Source organism: Botrytis byssoidea (genome assembly GCF_014898295.1).
Source record: "Botrytis byssoidea strain MUCL 94 chromosome Unknown BBYS_002, whole genome shotgun sequence".
Taxonomy (NCBI): domain Eukaryota; kingdom Fungi; phylum Ascomycota; class Leotiomycetes; order Helotiales; family Sclerotiniaceae; genus Botrytis; species Botrytis byssoidea.
Genome location: NW_024065843.1, coordinates 1,416,749 through 1,435,138, shown reverse-complemented (window position 1 = coordinate 1,435,138; position 18,390 = coordinate 1,416,749). Strand labels below are relative to the sequence as shown.

Genomic DNA, 18,390 nt, shown 5'->3' with positions numbered 1-18,390 from the left:
GCTTCCAGAGCTTTCTTTCTTTCTTTACTCATCCCTCTTTTCTCCGGACCCAAACTCCGGAACGTCATAACCACCATCACCACCTAAATAACTTCGCCATCCATAAATAACAAAACCTGAATACAATCTTTGCATTCTACAACCATTTATCATCCATAACAATCGACCTTGATCAAATTATATCACAATTATGGCCTTCACCATGCGCCAACCATTCAAATTAACTAGTTCGCTGGCTATAGCTTCCAAAACCACCTTTAGATCCGCCCCCGCGCGAGCTTTTCATTCCAGCAAACCTACAACCAGTTTTTTCACATCACGCACCACATCGCCAGTCAGCACACTGGTAAAAGCTAGAAATGCGATTAAGGGCTCGAGAACTTATCTGCAGCAACCGGCGACTGTTGCGAATCCAAATGGAACGCTGATGCAGAAATTGTTGGTCGGTGGTGCGATGTTTGGAGGAACTTTGTTTGCGATCAATATGGTATGATACCTTCTTCCCTACCCCTTTTCCACATTCGCCATCTCCTTCATCTTCGTAGAGTAAACAATCCTAACAACAACAGGTCTTCAACCGCGAAACTCGTGAAGATGGCGGCATGCCCGAATACGAACGCAGTTACCTCAACGATACCTTTATGCACACTGGAATGGGAATTGGAATCATCGGATTATCTGCGCGCGCCATGTTCCAAAGTGGCTTTACTTACAGATTGATGGCGACCAATCCTTGGGTTGTCATGATCGGTGGTATCGCACTCAGTATTGGTACTATGATGGGCACTAGAGCTACAGACCCTAGCAAGTGAGTGTTACCCCTCACTCGGTATTCATATTCGGAATTATACGATGTATACTTGGGTGGATACAGAATACTAATATGTAATAGCTATGTTCAAAAATACGCACTCTGGACCGGCTTCAACGTAACCCAAGCTGCATTCATCGCACCCCTCCTCTTCATGGCTCCTCCTGCCATCATTGCCCGCGCTGGTCTCTACACCGTCGCTATGATGGGTAGTATTTCCTTCGTCGGCGCAACCGCCAAGCAAGAAAAATATCTGTACCTCGGTGGACCTCTCTTGGCTGGTGTCGCTCTCGTCGCTGTTTCCGGACTGGCTCCCTTGGTTCTCCCAGCTACCGCAGTCAGAACATTGGCTTTTACCGAAAACATCTGGTTGTGGGGAGGTTTGGCGGTCTTTGGTGGTTTCACACTCTATGATGTACAGAAGATTTTGGCACATGCTAGAATGGCCGAGAGAGGAATGATGAGGAGAGATGCGGTTAATGAGAGTATTTCATTGGAACTGGATTTCCTGAATATCTTCATTAGGATGGTACAGATTTTGATGATGCAGCAAAACAGGAGGAAGTAGAGAAGGAGTTGTACAATATGAGAGGTTGGAGCAAGGGAGTTGGAATGAAGGAATAACACCGTGGGATTACATGGTAAAGGAGACGGGTGTTGTCATACAAAACAGCTCTCCTCTCCGAGATTGGATGATAGTTACGAAAGTCTGCGGATTTTTCTGCCATACACGCTTCTCCTCTCTTTTGGACATGCGCACTTGATGCGTGTGCCATTAAAATATATTAATAAGACAAAACAAATGTTAAAATGGTAAAATAGTAAAATATCCATATCCAGTTAATTATTTGTTCTCATTATATCTTTGACGAAATGAAGTGGTATGTCAGATTAATAAAGTGATTCGAAGAGATCGTTGTGTGTACTTTTACTTTTACTACATAGATTCAACGCTTTCAACTGACTACATCACATCAAAGTAACCCCATACCCAGCCAGCCAGCTAGTCATATACCATACATACATACCTACCTACCTAGGTACGAGGTACGAGGTGTCTAATAAACAATGCAAGACTATATAGGTAGATGAAGATGGGAAAATTCTATACATACATACATCCCCATCTAGGTATCCATGCTCGCATCTATTCATCTCCTTATATGCGTCTATCATCTTATCTCATATCATATCATACCATATCATATCACATCAATTCATCTCTCACCCAATTTCAAAATCAAATCATATATCATTTCATCTCATTTCATCTCATTTCATCTCATTTCATCTCATTTCATCTCATTTCATCTCATTCCATTTCATCCAATACTACAAAACTAGATCCGATCCGATCACATCAGATACAAATCCCCTCTCCCCTCTCCCCCTCCCCCTTTTCATCCGAGCCAAGCCATACCAGCAGCCCATCTCTCCCCTACCATCCAACTCCTATTTCCATAACCTACGGTTTCCGTTTCCGTTTCCGCAGAGTTATACATGCATCCATACACCCATCCATCCATGCACCCATCCATCCATACATACAAGAAACACAAAACACAAAAAAGTAAACCCAAAAAAAAATCTAAAAACCGCGCCAATCCGTTCATTCATCGATACATACATACATACAAATATGCGAACAAACCAATAAACCAACATACATACATACACCACCCTCGTCAAAAAAAAGAGCGCGTTCGTTCCGACCAAAAAAATGACCTCTGGATTTGTCCTAACAAGCGATTCATGTGGATAAACTGAACAAAACTCCGTCCATGCATGCAAATATGTCATATTCTCGAGAGTATGCATATAAAAGTCGACATTGATGAAAAATCCCACTCTTTCCTTTTCTCCATGTTCTGTTAAACCCTTTCTCGTCAAGATCCATCATCGTAAGCCAACGCCTGGTCCACTCCTCTTCTCAATCCAAAATACCAAATCTCCCCTTCCCTTCCGTACACTTAGATTTCTAGGCATCACCGCCCCCCTCAAGCCTCTCCTCCCTACAGTCTCCCTCCTCCCACTTTGACTCCATCTCGACTTCCATCTTTCGATTCCTCCAGCATCCAGCCACCCCTTTAGGTTTTTACACTGACTAACGTCAAAGATCTCCAACTTACTACAACCTTCTACCACAGCTTCCACCCCTACCCCCGTAACTCTCACACACCCTCTTACAGAAAGTTCCTTGAGTTCGAGAAGATGGAGACCGATAGATCGAAGCGATGAGTCTGAGACTGCCGAGCCGCAAAATGAGAGTTTGAGGGATTGGAGTTGGGGACAACCGAGACTTAGAACTTCGGTTGCGGTGTCCGAGAGGGCGCAACAGAATGACTAGATATGATTATTAGTGAAAATATTTTAGGGAGTCGCGAAAGCTCAACATACCAAATCTAGCTCCTTCAACCCCTTTGCCGCATTTGTCAAATAAACAATAGCATTATCCGTCAAATAAGTACAATCCGCCAAAATTAACTTTTCCAATTTTGCAAATTTATAAATGCTCCAATGTTGAAATCCACTATCTGTAATTGTTGTACATCTCGTCAGATCAATACTCTGTAACCTCTGGTGTGCATGAACAGCCAGATGCGCCATCGATCGATCTGTAACATGTTTACAATACGATAAAGTGAGACGTTTGAGCTTTGGACATCCGACTACAGTCCCAACCGGTGGGACGAAAGCTGCAGCTTTTTGACGAAGAGAGGCTTGAGGAGCAATTGGCTCGGTTACAACCCAACCGACGATACGGGCCAGGAGGTTATCGGATACTTTGCGGCAATTAGAAAGGTCTATTTCTTCGAGCTCTTTAGCGCTGTTGGCCATTTCCAAGACGGCGTTGGCAGTTACGTCCCAGGCTGACTTCATTTTCCAGACTTGGATATTGGGGCCACATTGGGTGTAAATTGCAGCAAATCCCTCGTCAGTTATATGAAAACAGTTGCTGATGTTGATGCTACGGGCACGACGGCCAACAAATGGACAGATACATTCGATCAGTGCTTTGTTGGTCATTTTGCGGTTGTAGAGTGATAGATCAAGATTTTGACAAACGTTTGGTGAGGTACTTAGGAGAGTTGACCAATGGAGAGATACGAGGCGTAATCTCATCAATTGATAGATGTCTAAATATGAGAAAATGTGGATCAAAATTGCATCCGGTAATATTCCCTGACTAAACTGACTTGGACGTCGCTCGAAAATCTTGGGTCGTTTTGGTCGAAAAGCTGATTCTGGGGGAGTAATTGCATGTGATAGTTTTGCAGGTGTGGGTGTTTGAGATCTAGATCTGGTTCTTGGGCCAGAAGATCTATCATCTGGTGGCGGCGTCTCAGGAGCAGGCGGTGCCCAAGAACCTCTTCGCGATCTCGCCCTCATATTGTCCATATCTACACTGAGGAATGGATCTGGGTCTATAGGTTCCATCACCCCACTATCCTCAACACGAATAGGTTTATGAGGACTTGCAGGTTTAGAAGGGGTGAATGTAACTTGTGGCAATGTTTTCCTTCTTTGGTGTTTAGGTCGACTGTTGTTGATGGTTAAATCATTGATAGTTGGAGATTCGGCATCACTCATTATGATATCTTCGTCTTCGGGTTTTCCAATTCGAGTTTTCGCTGTCAGCTCTACTTGTTTCCGTATATCTGGCGAACATCTTCTCCATAACTCTTCAAGAACTTCTCCACCGATCATCAAACATTCCACAGAAGTGATTGATCGTACAGTAGCTGTTCTCCGGGGAGCTAAAGACAAACTGACAACTTCTCCAAAGTATTGTCCGGCTTTCAGTCTTGGCCGGATGTATGATCCATTTGTACCTTGAGGCGATAGTCCAGCGTGTCCATTGGAACTTTCATGTATAACTTCCGCCTCACCTCTAACAATAAAGTAGATTTCATTGCCACTTGAACCTTGTACAATAATATCCGTGAACGGTGGGTATGCCTTCGGCGTGGCGCTCAACCCAAGAAAGTGAAGTATTTCTGGCGGTAAAGTTGAAAATAGAGGTAACTCCTTGAGTGTTTTCCTGACATTGACCAGTCCACTGCCCAGCGCACTGCCAGCTGAAGGATCCTCAATTATACCTGGACTTGGGGATTTTCGCTTCTTCTTGTTGATGACCACTCCCTTCTCAATGACACCTACTTCACCAGTAGAAACTTCTCCTGGCGCAGCTTCTCGTGCGATCTTGCCACCTCTAGAAACCAGCTCCGTGGAGACGAGTTTTGGGCCAAATCCGCCCTCCCTTCTTTTCTTGTTCAAAATTGTCAATCGTTCCTGTGCCTCTTCCATAATCGCTTGTTCCATTTCAGGAAAGTTTGGAAGCTCAGCTCTCAAATCTTCCTTCTTCAACACCACCAACAAGCATTTTGTTCTAGCTATAATTGTAGCGGTCCGGGGTACATCCATTAATATTCCAATCTCGCCAAAGAAAGCACCAGGCTTTAATTCTGCGTATGTAGCTTCTCCGTCTCGAGATGTGACCGCCACAGCCCCACGTACTAACCAGTACATGGCTTTTGCATCGTCTCCCTCAGTCAATACATGATCGTGAGGCGAATGAACCTGAGGACGAAGATGTTTCCCGATAGCTGCAAGAAAGGAATCGGGAGCTGAAACAAAAAGAGGAAAGGAGCGTATGCGATCAACAAGGTCGAGTGGCATATCTGGAATTGTCGAAGCTGTGAGGGGAGAAGGTCGTACAGGTCGAGCGGGATTGGTTTCGATGTTGAATGATCGGATCAAGGATAACGAGTCTGGAATAGCTGCGCCATTGGCCCTGAAGGAGCCAGCACCCCGTCGACTCCTACTCATGATGTTGTGTGTGTATTTAGCAAGCTACGATCTCGCAGAAGCTCATGTGGGTACCTTGCGGCCTAGTGGCCGTCCTGCATGTAGGTTTGCCAAAGTGGGCAATATCAAGATCGGGGATGATTGATTACTTGGGAGAAGTTATCGTTGAGCAATTCGCAGGCTCACTGGGTTCGAATACCACACTCAACGAGGGTTGGGGAAATCGTGGATTGTGGATCAGGTTGTATATGTTCTCGTGGAGGAATTGCGATATGTACAAGAGCTTTAATTCAAATTGAAAAATTTCTTTGTCTGCAGATAGTATAACGCGTAGAAGTCTCGTCGGACAAGTCTGTGATGTATTTGGTCAGCTATTATATACATCGTTAACGGCATTGGCTACCCATATGAAAGATATCCCAAAAGCTGGGCGGGCGGACGGCACAAGATGTTAGAATAGATGGCTTACTATTGCTTTCCTAGGATCATATAACTGGAGGGGTAAGAAAGTTACCTTTCTAAGAATCTTTCTTCAATGAAGCTGACAACGCACGAACAAGATGAGAGAGTAGAACATGAGGTAAGAAATAGAAACAATCTACAATCACGGTGAAGGAAAGACAAGATCAATAGGACTTTGAACGAAAGTATAATGCACGGAGCGCTCTATGATCGACGAGCTTCGAAATGGAAATGGAGCATGTATTTGGTTTGGCTCCTAGCACTCAAAGACCCTTTAATCACCAATAATTGAGGGGGGAATTTGATTCGACTGAAGGAATTATAAGTTGGGGATTTGGGATAGTTTCTTCTTTTTTTTCCTGTTCCCCCTTTTCTCGCGAAAGGCCCTTGATCAATGAGAAGAGATTACAATAGTGGATGTATTGATGTAAGTACGTATAAGCGTGTGGTTGGAGTGTATAATGAATGATACTGGAAGTGGTAACTAGTGGTAATGGTAGTTTTTTCTTGATTGCTCTCTTTTGCCTTTTGGTGGGCTGCTACGCGCTATGACGATTTCAATTCGCTTCTTTTTTTTCTTTCTCTCCAACCACTTTGATTAGGCTTTTCTGGGGGTTTTACTAGGTAGGGGGTAGGAAGAGATAGAATGATTGCATTACATCGTCGTAAAGTGTTGAAAGATTCCTTTACTACTACGACGTCGATGGATCGTGTATCAAGTATCGTACTAGCTACATTGAAGCAACGGATTCCCTGCAAAGAGATCAAGATGAACATATCTTCTGCTCGGAGAATTTTCTAATCTTAGTTGAACCTAGGTTTACGTGGGTGGATAGATAGGTAGATAGATAGGTATACCTGGTGGTAGTAGATAGATGGGTAGGTATCTAGCTATCTTTCTTTTCTAGACAAATCTTTACAAAATGAAGGGGAAACCAGAATATTGAAATGTCGATATCAAAGTTTCCATTCTACTTAGCTCCCTAGGTACTATGTATTTGCATTCTCCTATTGCAACCAGATCTACTTACTAGATATCTAGTACTCAGTAGTTATGAGGTTAGCACCTAGCAAGAAAGTAGGTCGTTTATAAAATCTTCGCCTCTACGCTTCTTCGCCTCTTCGTATAAAATCTCTTCCTTCATGAATCATTTGCCCACTCAGACATATGTTGATACCCTTTCTTTTTCTTCTTCTTCTTCTCCCCATCCGTCAGTCAATCTTCAGCTCTGCCATTTTGTCATCATTTCATTACTTCATAGGGTTAAAATCTATCTCGCGGTGAGGATATCCAAGAAATGCATTCAGGGGTCTCTACGTAAGCCAACCTAGGTATCCATGACTTGGATAAGTTGTCCGTCAGCCTGAATCGCTTACCATGCATTCCTCTAAAACAAAAAATCAGATTGACTTCTTCCATCTCATCTTCTAGAAGCTTAAAGTCGGTGGTTCTTCAGCCTTAAATATGTACCATTACTCCTGCCGAGGCATGCTACCGGGAATCCATAGAATCCTACCAGATGACACCAAATACATTCATTCACATTCATTTTTCCAAGGAACTTTTCATGCATATATCAGGCAAAATAGAACAGATTAGAGATGTGTGATACTAGTTGGGTAAGATGACATGATATACCTGTAATCGCTAAGAGCTGCTTCGGAGGAGACGACGACCTTTAAATAATCCATGCTGCATCAAAATCACCTATTTTTATTACGGATGTATCTTCAACCGGAAAGGTGCTTGATGGGTGCAACCCGAAATAGACTTTTTCCTTCATCGTCTCCTTATATCATCAGATATCAGATACGAATCATAAGAACCGTTTTGATGTGATACTACTTGAAGATCATGTTCGCATGCGACGCGATATGTAACGTTCATCCCTCATTCATTTCGCCCCCATTCAGTAGTTTCCCGATTTACGGAAAAGGGGTTCTTTAGTTATGTAAATCTATCTTTTTTCCTTTTGCAATCAACGTTATCTACAGAAAATCCCCGTCTATCATGTCTCAAGAAACCTGGCAGATATATAGGTAAAAACCTCTTCCACACGAAAAGAAATGTTTCAAGCACTCTCGTCAAGTGAATAGACGATATCCTAATTGGCCTACTACACCTGGTCAAAAATAAAGAGATATTAAAGGAGATCTGCAGGAACTCACAAGGAAAGTTCGATTCGGACCGTCCCTGATATAATGGAGATTATTATCTCATTCACATTAACATCCGTTTCCGCGAACCCGCATGCGGAATTCCAATCTATCGCTTCGTTTCATCTACTTCGATATCTCTTCCATGAACTCTAATTTCCATTCTTACGACAGTAGTATTGTTTCACGGCATGAACATAAATGACCAAGCGGAAAGCTACTGCTTGAGTGGAGTCAAGAGAGGTATAACCGTCATAGCGAGATCGGAGTGAGGCAATTCGCAATTCGCATTTAGCATTTGGAATTCGGCATTGTGGCGCGTCTGTAAGACTTGAGGCATGAAGTTAAAAACTTCTTCTTCTCCTCCTTCTTCGAAGCGACGTGTAGGTTCCCGAGAGCAAAACGTGGTGCTCACACCTTAAAGTGCGCATCCATCACCTTGAGTTTAGTGGTACAATATCTTGACGTATGTGGCTAGAGATGCAAAGAGCTCTTTTGAGCTTTCATCCTTACCTAGTAGTTCTAGTCTGTTAGAGGTTGTCGAGCTTGTGCTCTCTCGGGTATTTTTAATTCCTCATTTGAGGTCATCGTGATCGCAAATTCCCATGTTCAGTCAGATCTCACAGATATCACAGATATTTTTGATTTACAGTATCTTTCAAATCAGAATCCTATGGCGGTCAACCATAACAGGAAGGTTGCCACAAGATTTGGAATAATTGCGTGCTTGCACAGCTATCAGCATGTGGAATCAATTGAACTTTTCGAGCTCTCCTATTGGACAAAATCGCGATTTGTCAGATTTCTTGAAGCTTGGGCCATCTTTTTCTTATTGTTCAACCCCTCCATTGACCATGACGACTTGATACAATTGCCACTTCAGATTTGTTTATATTGATACTTATATCCTCAATGGTCTTTGCGCAAACCTATAATACAAATCCTCATAAAACAACTATACCACTGAATCCGAATCAAGTCCTAAAAACCCAATATTAGAGATCTTTGATAATCTCAAATTCTACAATCTGCCTTCTCAACCTATCTCTTTCAAACTTTTCCTCCTCCTCATTCTCCTCACAATAATGGCAGCCATGCCTAATTTCCTTAACCGTCTCATCCGGCCCTTTACATCCTCCTCCTCCCTCTCTGTCACCCCCGCCGCATCACAAGTATCCGTTCCTGAAACTGCGCAAAAATGTACCATTGCCGCAGGTTGTTTCTGGGGCGTCGAACACATGTATCGCAAAGAGTTTAGCGGAAAGGGCTTGTACGACGCGCGTGTTGGATATATCGGAGGCGATACCGAGAACCCTAGTTACAGAGCCGTGTGTTCCGGTTCTACTGGACGTATGTTATATGTTTACCTCATCTTTGTTTTCTTTTGAAGGAAATTTATACTAATACCCGATTTAGACGCGGAAGCTCTCCAGATCCACTACGATCCTGCACAAGTTACCTACCGCCAGTTAATAACCTATTTCTACCGCATGCACGACCCTACTACTTCAAATCAACAAGGTCCAGACAGAGGCTCTCAATATCGATCTGGAATCTTTTACCACAATGAAGAACAGGAGAAAGAAGCGCGGGAAATTACTAAGCAAGTCAATGAGAAGTGGTGGAAGGGAGGAGTGGTCACAGAAATTCTGAAGGCGGGAGAGTGGTGGGATGCGGAGGCGTATCATCAGAAGTATCTAGATAATAACCCAGGTGGCTATGAATGTCCAAGTCATTTTGTGAGGAAATTCCCGCCATTGGAGGACTAGTTTGTGCTGGAGGGAAATTTAGGGGATTCAACATGATTTATGGTGGAAAGATTGATGGTTTGCGGGATCATTGTGGATGGGGTGTATTATACTGAAAGATTTTAATTTTGCAAGACATACATACTACTTCTTTATGCAAGAATGACTATTATTTCTAAAATATCTGAAAATCTTCTCTTGATTAATTTATTATGTATGGTAACTACGGTATAGCGGGCATGGGATTTCTTTCAACAGAGCATATTTTGGCATACTTGAACAAGACAAAATAAACCACAACTCGCGTAAATAAAGGAGCACGAGGGAGTAGAATTCATCTTTCCCGGTTCGTCTCCTAGATTCAATACTTATTAATAATTTTATCAAATAAGGTTTGACGCGCGAAGTATAAAGTGCAAAGTGCTCAGATTCAGATTCAGATACCTATCGAAATGGTATGATACCTAATAGATAGCTAGGTAGATAGGTTTGAGTATTTCGTGTAAGATAGGTATCCGAATGTAAAACTTGGGAGTTTACTCATCTAGTAGTTAGTGATTTCCTAGGTAGGTAGGTAGGTAGGTAGTTTGTGTTTGTTCTTTTATATGAGTATATGGGTATATGGGATAGGATAGGAGGGGATGATAGGTTCAGTCATCTTGGAATATTACTTATAGGAATAGGGGTATGCTCAGAAAAGAGAGTATTATTTGTTTCCGCTTCAGGAGAAAGGAGACTGCAGTTTTGAGAGAGGAATCTGTGGCTAGAAAGAAGTTTTCGGCTCTGATAAGGGGATTTTTGGGATATCGGTTACTACTTACCTAGTCAGATCGTATGTCGAAAGCTAGTGGGTGATTTGAAATCTTGAATTCTAGGGAGACTTATTACAATTTCTTTGATATCCTGATTGCGTTCTGGGTTTTAGTCGGAAATTTGTATATATTTAATAGTGGTGCTCTTGTAGGTTGGAAACTAAGACAATTTGTTGGAATTGAGTAGTAGTGTTTAGCTTGGAGTTATAGTTACCTCGTACCTTGTTCCATGCAACTTTCTCATACAATGATTTTCGGATACTTATGGTTTAGTATCAGAATTCTCTTCTAATTTGTAGCTTCTTGGTTTATAAGATCTATTCTTTTTGAAACCACGAAGTACCGCGGTAATTCCTCCCGCGCATCTTGCCATGAGGACTTGTTTTCGGTGTCGTTGTCTCTGATACTCATGTCTTGGATGGCATCAACTTTAGTGTTATCAATTGAATAGGATGGTTGACTGTCAGTGTATGTTCCCCGACTGGCGCATTAGAAATTTGCGGGATCTCAAATACATGAGTTACATCTGTGTAAGACTTGGAAAAAAATCGTCTTCCTATACTTGTCAGACTGTATGATAATGCAATATTCTTGCAATTTGTTTGCGCGTGAGAGAGAAAAAAAGTATGGAAATAGGTGACGTGTAAACTGGTATTTACGCAGATCAGGCCATATTCCGGACTGAAATATCAGTATATACTTACATTAGGATGTTTATGACCAGAATCAAAGGCGATGAAGACTAGCAATATGTTATGAGTGAAGAAGGAAAGGAAGGAACGGGGTTGATAATTAGGTAGGCAATGATAGTGACAGTGGAGCATGCGGGGAGACGCTAATGCACTCAGATAAGCCCTATAGAGTATCAGACCACGTGATACTCTCAAAATTATGTCCAAGCTTGTTGAACTGAAAGAGAAAACCTAAGGCAGCAAGCATAATTGAGCTCTTTCCCTTCAAAGTGATTCGATAACTTACTTACAAATTCCCTACTCCCTAAATAACCAATTCTTACCGTTTTCTCACGAACCATGGATCCTGGACGAAGAGCCATGTTGGAAGGTCGCGCGCCTCGGGCGAGAGATATCACATCTCCACGTCGCGACGATGTCAATCGAGTTTCAAAACCACAACGACCGGCAGGCAACTCCAATTCTAGGCCTTATCGCAACAACCAAAGTCTTGAAGACGAACAATCAAAGAAATGGGTAGCAGAAGAGGATACGTTCGTTCTAAAGCAAGCAAAGAAAAAGGCAGATATTAGAGTTAGGGAAGGAAGGGCGAAACCAATTGATTGGTTGGCGGTCATTCTTCGAGTGATTGATCCCGATAAAGATCTCCTTGATGCCGACGAAGAAGAGGTTCAACTCGATGTTGTAGACCCAGAAGGAGTGTTTGAAGGGCTCAATGATGCGCAACTAGGAGAGCTGGAGACCGACATCAATTCTTACATTGCTTTGGAGAAGAACAAAAAGAATCAAGATTATTGGAAGACGATGCAAATCATCTGTCATGAGCGTCGTCAGAAATTAAAACCAGTCGGCCCTAATGAGCGAGCCGTAAGCTCTGTTGCGGCAGATGTGGACAAACTACTGGGACCCAAAACATATGAGCAGCTGGAAAGTTTGGAGGGACAGATCAGGGCGAAGCTCCGTTCGAACGAACCAATAGATACAGATTATTGGGAACAACTCTTGAAAAGTTTATTGATTTGGAAGGCGAAAGCTAAACTAAAGAAGGTGTATCAATCTGTGCTGGACACTCGACTCGACGCCTTACGAAAAGAACAACAGGAGGAGGCAGAGAGTGTTCAAAAGAAGTTACAAGTACTATTGTCTGGCCCAACGCCAGTGGTTGAAGAGGGATCCGAAATACCGAATTCGATCGGCGCGCAAACATCTCGTCGTCAGCCTCACTTTGCCTACTCAGAGAAGCATGACCCAGAACCGTTACTCAAACTTCGGACTGAAGACAAATCAGGCGAGATCATTGACGAATCTGATTTCCTTAAAAAGATGGTGGGCGAGCGCCGCAAAGTCTTGAAGCTAGGTTACGTGCCTTCACGTTCACTCGGTCCAGAGAAAAGTATTGCAAGCTCCGTCAGTAAACCCAGCACTTCTGTCAACAATGCGCCTCCAGGTACACAGCGCTTTTCCGCCGTAGTCACTGAAGATTTCTCACAAGCTACAAAAGCATTGTACGATAGAGAGGTGGCAAGAGGGGTGAATGAGAACGAGGAAATCTTTACCGCGGAAGAAAGTCTTACAACGACTTCGGCTCCTCAATGGGCAGACAAATACAGGCCAAGGAAACCGCGTTATTTCAATCGAGTTCAAATGGGTTACGAGTGGAACAAATACAATCAAACTCATTACGATCATGACAATCCCCCTCCAAAAGTCGTCCAGGGTTACAAGTTCAACATATTTTATCCCGATCTTATAGACAAAGCGAAGGCGCCAACATTTCGAATCATTCGGGAACATGGTCGAAAGAGGGGAGAATCATTTGCGCCTGCTGGCGAGGAAGATACTTGTCTACTTCGCTTCATAGCTGGTCCACCTTATGAGGACATTGCCTTCCGTATTGTTGATAAAGAATGGGATTATTCTGCGAAGAAAGATCGTGGCTTTCGCAGTACTTTTGACAAGGTACGTGTGTGGCTTTAATATTCTGTTTTTCTGCATCTTGTCTACCCGTCATGCAGTGACAACCTCCAAACCTTACTTCTGTTTCTGAAGCTTGTTCCTTGCTGATATTTTCACCAGGGTATTCTACAGTTACACTTTCAATTCAAAAAGGTCAGTAACAATCATAATAAAGCACTATATTCCCACTTTTTACATGAAGCTGATTTGTCGTTCAGATATACTACCGAAAGTAATCACGATTCGCGAGTTTTCTGCTTGCTCCATTGTGGTACCAGAGTTGGGAAGTATCAATTTGGTTGAGATTTTCTTTAGCAATCATTGAGCTCACAAATAAACATTCCCCAGATTTCATCCACGTGTGTTATATCACACAAAGGAACTCTGTACTTCCGTCAAAAATAATACTACGTACATGACGGCAACGATTCGATGCATGAGAACAGCGTTAACACGGGAAAATGAAATGAGATCATAAAACTATCTATACATGGAAGCATTAATACCCGAAAATACAATTGAGATTATTAGCATCCTTTGTCTATCTGATAACCTTTCTTAAAAGCTTTATAGTAATAATCTGGAACTATTGGCACCATTTATAGCAGTAATGGGATATAATCTAACGGTTTACTAGACCTTTTTCTCAATGCAAAGTAGCTGCATTTCCAAACTTGACACAAAACTCCAGTTCGGCTTTCGTTCGTGGGTATCGTTAAGATTGCTGGTTGAGTAAGTCGAAACGGTTTTACGGGTGGCTGATTTCCACATAGTCCAGTTACTTTCAAATAGAAAACATCTCTGTGTTCCTTCTAGAATAAGAATCAAGAACAATTGAACCAGACAATTCTTTGTGATTGTGCCCGCTCGAGGCTGACGGTGAAACATTAGAACACTCTTCTAGGTTTAAATTCAAACAATGCGTCTCCTGGCACAATCTTTAGCGTTATGCAGCATCCCGTTTTCCTCTCTCCCTGTATTACCTGGATATGCAGACTGTAGCCCACCTATTTACAGCAGAACAACAAGCGATTGCTATTCTGAAAAGGTCATTGTAGAGCTCACACTGTTTTTGGAATGTTGCTGTCCGGGGAGCCTGTTTGCACACACGTCAAAGGCTTGCATCCATGTGCTGGCATTCGCTCTCCTGCATTATGGCCTTGTCTTTTCAGGACTCTATGCCCATAGTCACAAAGCTTTCAATGTTCCCACTGCTTCTTACGTTCTAGATTTCCTCTTTTGAATAACTACACCCGAAGCCCTTTGCTATTCCAATTCTTTGAATTCTCCGAGAAGACAGAAGCTATCGTCTTACAATAGAGCAATCCATCTTAAGGGTAGCACTTCGTTCAATAGACACATCATCGGCAGCGAGGTTGAGTAGATTGTTTTCAGATGGTCCTCAATATGGATTCCGATCACTTTCAGCAGCATTCTCAACATCACGATTTGCCTTGGGACTTTCAAGCTCCGGAGAATATAGGAACAGCAGCACATTCGCAAGCTGGTGCTATATTCCCATCATCTGATGGTCTACCTCGAATGGGTCAAGAGCAGTACTTCATGGCTAGTTCATCAACATCTCCTATGCCCAATAATGACTATAATCTTTCTACGTCGCAAATGCCGGGCTCTCAAAACTTGACATCTTGGTCCCATCAAACGTCATTAGATTCTGTTTTTACGGGTGACCAAAATGGTTACTCCTACGATTGTCCAGCTGATCTTTCTGGTCTTGAACAACAAAATTCATTGAAAGCTTTCGATAATGTTCCTCGAACTAGCTGGCAACAACCTTATGCCAATATGGGCATGACCTTACCGGTATATCCTTTTGATACTCGCGACAATTTTGGATCTATGGTATCATCGAGGGCTGACCATGGCGAAAGATCCGACGATTGCATCATGATGGATACCACACACAAGGTCATCAATTCCACATCTCCCTCCAGCTTATGCTCTGAAGAAGATGGACACAGCTCGCGCGAACCTACTTCAATGGATGTCGACGCTGATGGACATGGCGCAGATGAGCAACCATATGCAAAATTGATCTATAGAGCATTGATGAGTGCCCCAGACCACTCCATGGTTCTACAAGAAATCTATCGTTGGTTCAGAGAAAACACTACTAAAGGGAGCTCGGATACCAAAGGTTGGATGAATAGCATTCGTCACAATCTATCGATGAACGCTGTAAGATTCTATGATCAAGTATGCTTAGCGATACTGGAGCTAATATCTTCAATGGCAGGCATTCAAAAAGACAGAACGGAAAATCCCTGGAGAGGAAACGAAAAAGTCCACTGAGTGGGTTTTGGAAGATTTCGCAATCAGAGATGGAGTTCAGTCTACAACTCGATATCGCAAGGGGACAGGCAACAAGAAATATGCAAAAGCAGAAAGCACTCCAAGTCAAAACTATCTAGGTCGGCACAATTATAATGCGATCAGAAAGCCTTCCTTTCACTCTACTAGCAAGGGAAAGCTACAACGTCAAAGAGGAAGAGATGATTCAAGTTCAAGACGAATGCTCTCAACGCCCTCTAGATCTGAACCGGCAAGATATCCCGGTAGCCAATTCCATTCCTCAGATGTGACTTCCGTTCCAAGATCTCCACGACGACTACCTCTTACACCTGCTTCAGAGAGCTCCGGAACTTACAGCCCCGTCATCAAAGAGGAAAGCTACAATCCTGCATATGATCTCTACAGATTTGAGGATTGCCAAGGAGTGCTTCCCGACGATCAAGACCCGCTTTTTATGGACAGTCAAAATCCACAGTTCATGCAGGTTCATCCGATGTGCGCGAGCAACCAATACTAACCATGAAAATTTGTTGGAGGCCAGAGTATCAAAGTGTTTGTTATGTATTGTAAGGGTGGCAGATCTGCTTTGATACATGAAATAGATGCACATTTCGTTTGCTATCAAAACATTGCATTGCTGGGGGGTTCATTGTATGTACTGGGATCTAATGTTGCGGTTCCTTGTCTATTTGCTATAGCTAGCTTGTCTGGAGGGTAATTGTCCAGGATCTCTAATTTCTTTGATCAACGGCATCAGCGGCAAAATTTCAAATATCATGAGCGTTTGTATGTAGGGGTATGCCAAAGCTGCTTATTATTGTGATGGGTCATATTCTTGGTGTTCTTCAGAATTTTGAAATGTTGTGTGATTTCGTGTGATTTGCATGAGAAATGAAGTCTTCATTCCGGGTAGTGGTTGCCATGCTATTCTGCGACGGCTATATGCTTAGATATCATCATTTCCCCTGCAGTATGAAGCAGGATTGATCAGTGTTGCCTCTCTGCATCTTTGACCTGCTCGAGGGCAGGGGATGTAGGGTTCGATTGCCTCAAAGTACACTCCTCAACAAGAATTCCCGTGATTAAAATGAGGTTGAAATGCATCACCCCACCGATATCCTGGGAAATTTGTTGGTTAGATTCTATGCGGTGGCCCCGCCGGATGAAAGTGCGCGCCATCCTTCGATCCAGTAAACCCTTAAGCATGCAGCATACTCCACTATCCAAAGTCCAATAGACGGTCTTTAGCATTGTTAGCGTTCAAAAAGACCTTGTCCCTGTCTGTATATTGTAACCACACCTTGCTTCGAAGATGTTGAAAATGTCATCGAAATCCCTCTTCGTAGCATGTTACGCATCTACCAAGATACATTCTTACCATTACCATGAGCCTATGCTAACAAGTGTACGCTCCTTCGAGCACAGCATTCCCATCAAGAGTTCTTCATCTCGATTCTAAGCTCCAGGAACCGGGCTACTAGACCACGTCCTACTATGTCAATCCCTCGACGGAATTGAAAAATGAGCTCTGTTACAGCATCAGTTGGCTAGGAACTCAACTACAGTACGACTTCGAAAGCATATACACACTATTCGACATGCAGAATATCCACAATACGCCTCCCGTCTTGAATCAAGTTCCGTTTTCGATCAAACGAACGTTCCGAACTTTCTGGTGGTGGTGACAGGTATCATTGAAAGCCACACGAGTAAGACACCGGTTTCGCTCTTGCGAACATGCACTCAGACTGATCGGGAAGCCGGAAGAGGGATTGATCGTGATCATCGGCGAAGAATAATCCTTTCGATGTCATTCGGAAATGTTTTGACGAGAGAAACAACGCGCCAAGTCCACATAATGACTGTTGAGAAGAGAGGCGTGCAGAGGCAGCAGCCACAACGGCTCTTCGAAGATTTTAAAACATGACACTTCCCGCGAATACCGAGCCCCTGAGGATTCTTTTCTTGCTCGTTACAGGCATCAAGGTCTGAGCCATTAATATACAGGTTACCTGTTTGCTCTATCCTGCCATCAGTATTCGTTTCCTGTGCATGCGCCCATCATGAGCGCAGACCTCAATATGATGAAAAAACTGCTCTCACGCTCTGAGTTTCTCTTCCGGAATATGACAGGAGCTTATTTTCGAATCAACGGGCGACTCGGATCAGGTCCCTCCAGACTTTTTGTTTACTACAGAAAGGTGGGTCATTGATAGGGGATCGACGAGCATGTCGGCATATCAGCCGCCTCTGCATCGCATCACATCTCGCATTTCCCGGTTGATTCCGCTGGATCTACCCGTCAGATAGTGTAAATTGAAGAATGAAACATCGCTGCACCAAACCATACCGGAGATATCCCAGTACCCGCTGTATCCACCCAAAACATACGATCCTGTTTCCAATAACGATATGAGATAAGGCCCCCTTTCAGGATCTTTTCAGGGCTGGAATCTGAACGACATAAACGGGTGGTCCTCCGAAAACATGATGGGGATTTGTCAAAAGCAAACACTTGAGCGATTTAACACATTGGACTACCCCTGAAGCTTAATTTTCTGCCTGCAAGAGGTCTGGCTGCCTGTTTTCCTTCTTGTAAGCTCAGCAATATCTTATCGATTGATTTACGC

The 18,390-nt window shown here is 43.1% G+C and overlaps 5 protein-coding genes across 5 annotated transcripts; 4 read left to right on the top strand and 1 right to left on the bottom strand.

Annotated features, from left to right (window-relative positions):
• Window positions 1-1,673, top strand: EAE97_001207 (uncharacterized protein). Its single transcript, XM_038871717.1, has 3 exons — window positions 1-487; window positions 570-808; window positions 893-1,673. The coding sequence occupies exons 1-3, from the start codon at window positions 191-193 to the stop codon at window positions 1,377-1,379; spliced, it is 1,023 nt and encodes a 340-aa protein (XP_038737618.1). The 5' UTR covers window positions 1-190; the 3' UTR covers window positions 1,380-1,673.
• Window positions 1,674-2,707: 1,034 nt separating this feature from the next.
• On the bottom strand, window positions 2,708-5,641 carry EAE97_001206 (uncharacterized protein; the record flags this gene model as incomplete). Its single annotated transcript, XM_038871716.1, has 2 exons — window positions 2,708-3,154; window positions 3,209-5,641. The coding sequence occupies 2 exons, from the start codon at window positions 5,639-5,641 to the stop codon at window positions 2,708-2,710; spliced, it is 2,880 nt and encodes a 959-aa protein (XP_038737617.1).
• A 3,456-nt stretch (window positions 5,642-9,097) lies between these two features.
• On the top strand, window positions 9,098-10,178 carry EAE97_001205 (uncharacterized protein). The gene is made up of 2 exons (XM_038871715.1): window positions 9,098-9,589; window positions 9,656-10,178. The coding sequence occupies exons 1-2, from the start codon at window positions 9,325-9,327 to the stop codon at window positions 10,006-10,008; spliced, it is 618 nt and encodes a 205-aa protein (XP_038737616.1). The 5' UTR covers window positions 9,098-9,324; the 3' UTR covers window positions 10,009-10,178.
• Window positions 10,179-11,830: 1,652 nt separating this feature from the next.
• On the top strand, window positions 11,831-13,683 carry EAE97_001204 (uncharacterized protein; the record flags this gene model as incomplete). The annotated part of the gene is made up of 3 exons (XM_038871714.1): window positions 11,831-13,450; window positions 13,568-13,600; window positions 13,666-13,683. 3 exons carry the CDS (start codon window positions 11,831-11,833, stop codon window positions 13,681-13,683), a joined length of 1,671 nt encoding a protein of 556 aa, XP_038737615.1.
• A 1,159-nt stretch (window positions 13,684-14,842) lies between these two features.
• On the top strand, window positions 14,843-16,277 carry EAE97_001203 (uncharacterized protein; the record flags this gene model as incomplete). The annotated part of the gene is made up of 2 exons (XM_038871713.1): window positions 14,843-15,646; window positions 15,705-16,277. 2 exons carry the CDS (start codon window positions 14,843-14,845, stop codon window positions 16,275-16,277), a joined length of 1,377 nt encoding a protein of 458 aa, XP_038737614.1.
• Between the last annotated feature and the right edge of the window lie 2,113 nt (window positions 16,278-18,390).

Coding starts and splice junctions, on each gene's coding strand:
- EAE97_001207 (XM_038871717.1), top strand. CDS start 191: ATGGCCTTCACCATGCGCCAACCATTCAAATTAACTAGTTCGCTGGCT. Junction 488..569: donor CTTTGTTTGCGATCAATATG/GTATGATACCTT, acceptor TAACAACAACAG/GTCTTCAACCGCGAAACTCG. Junction 809..892: donor AGAGCTACAGACCCTAGCAA/GTGAGTGTTACC, acceptor AATATGTAATAG/CTATGTTCAAAAATACGCAC.
- EAE97_001205 (XM_038871715.1), top strand. CDS start 9,325: ATGGCAGCCATGCCTAATTTCCTTAACCGTCTCATCCGGCCCTTTACA. Junction 9,590..9,655: donor GTGTTCCGGTTCTACTGGAC/GTATGTTATATG, acceptor TACCCGATTTAG/ACGCGGAAGCTCTCCAGATC.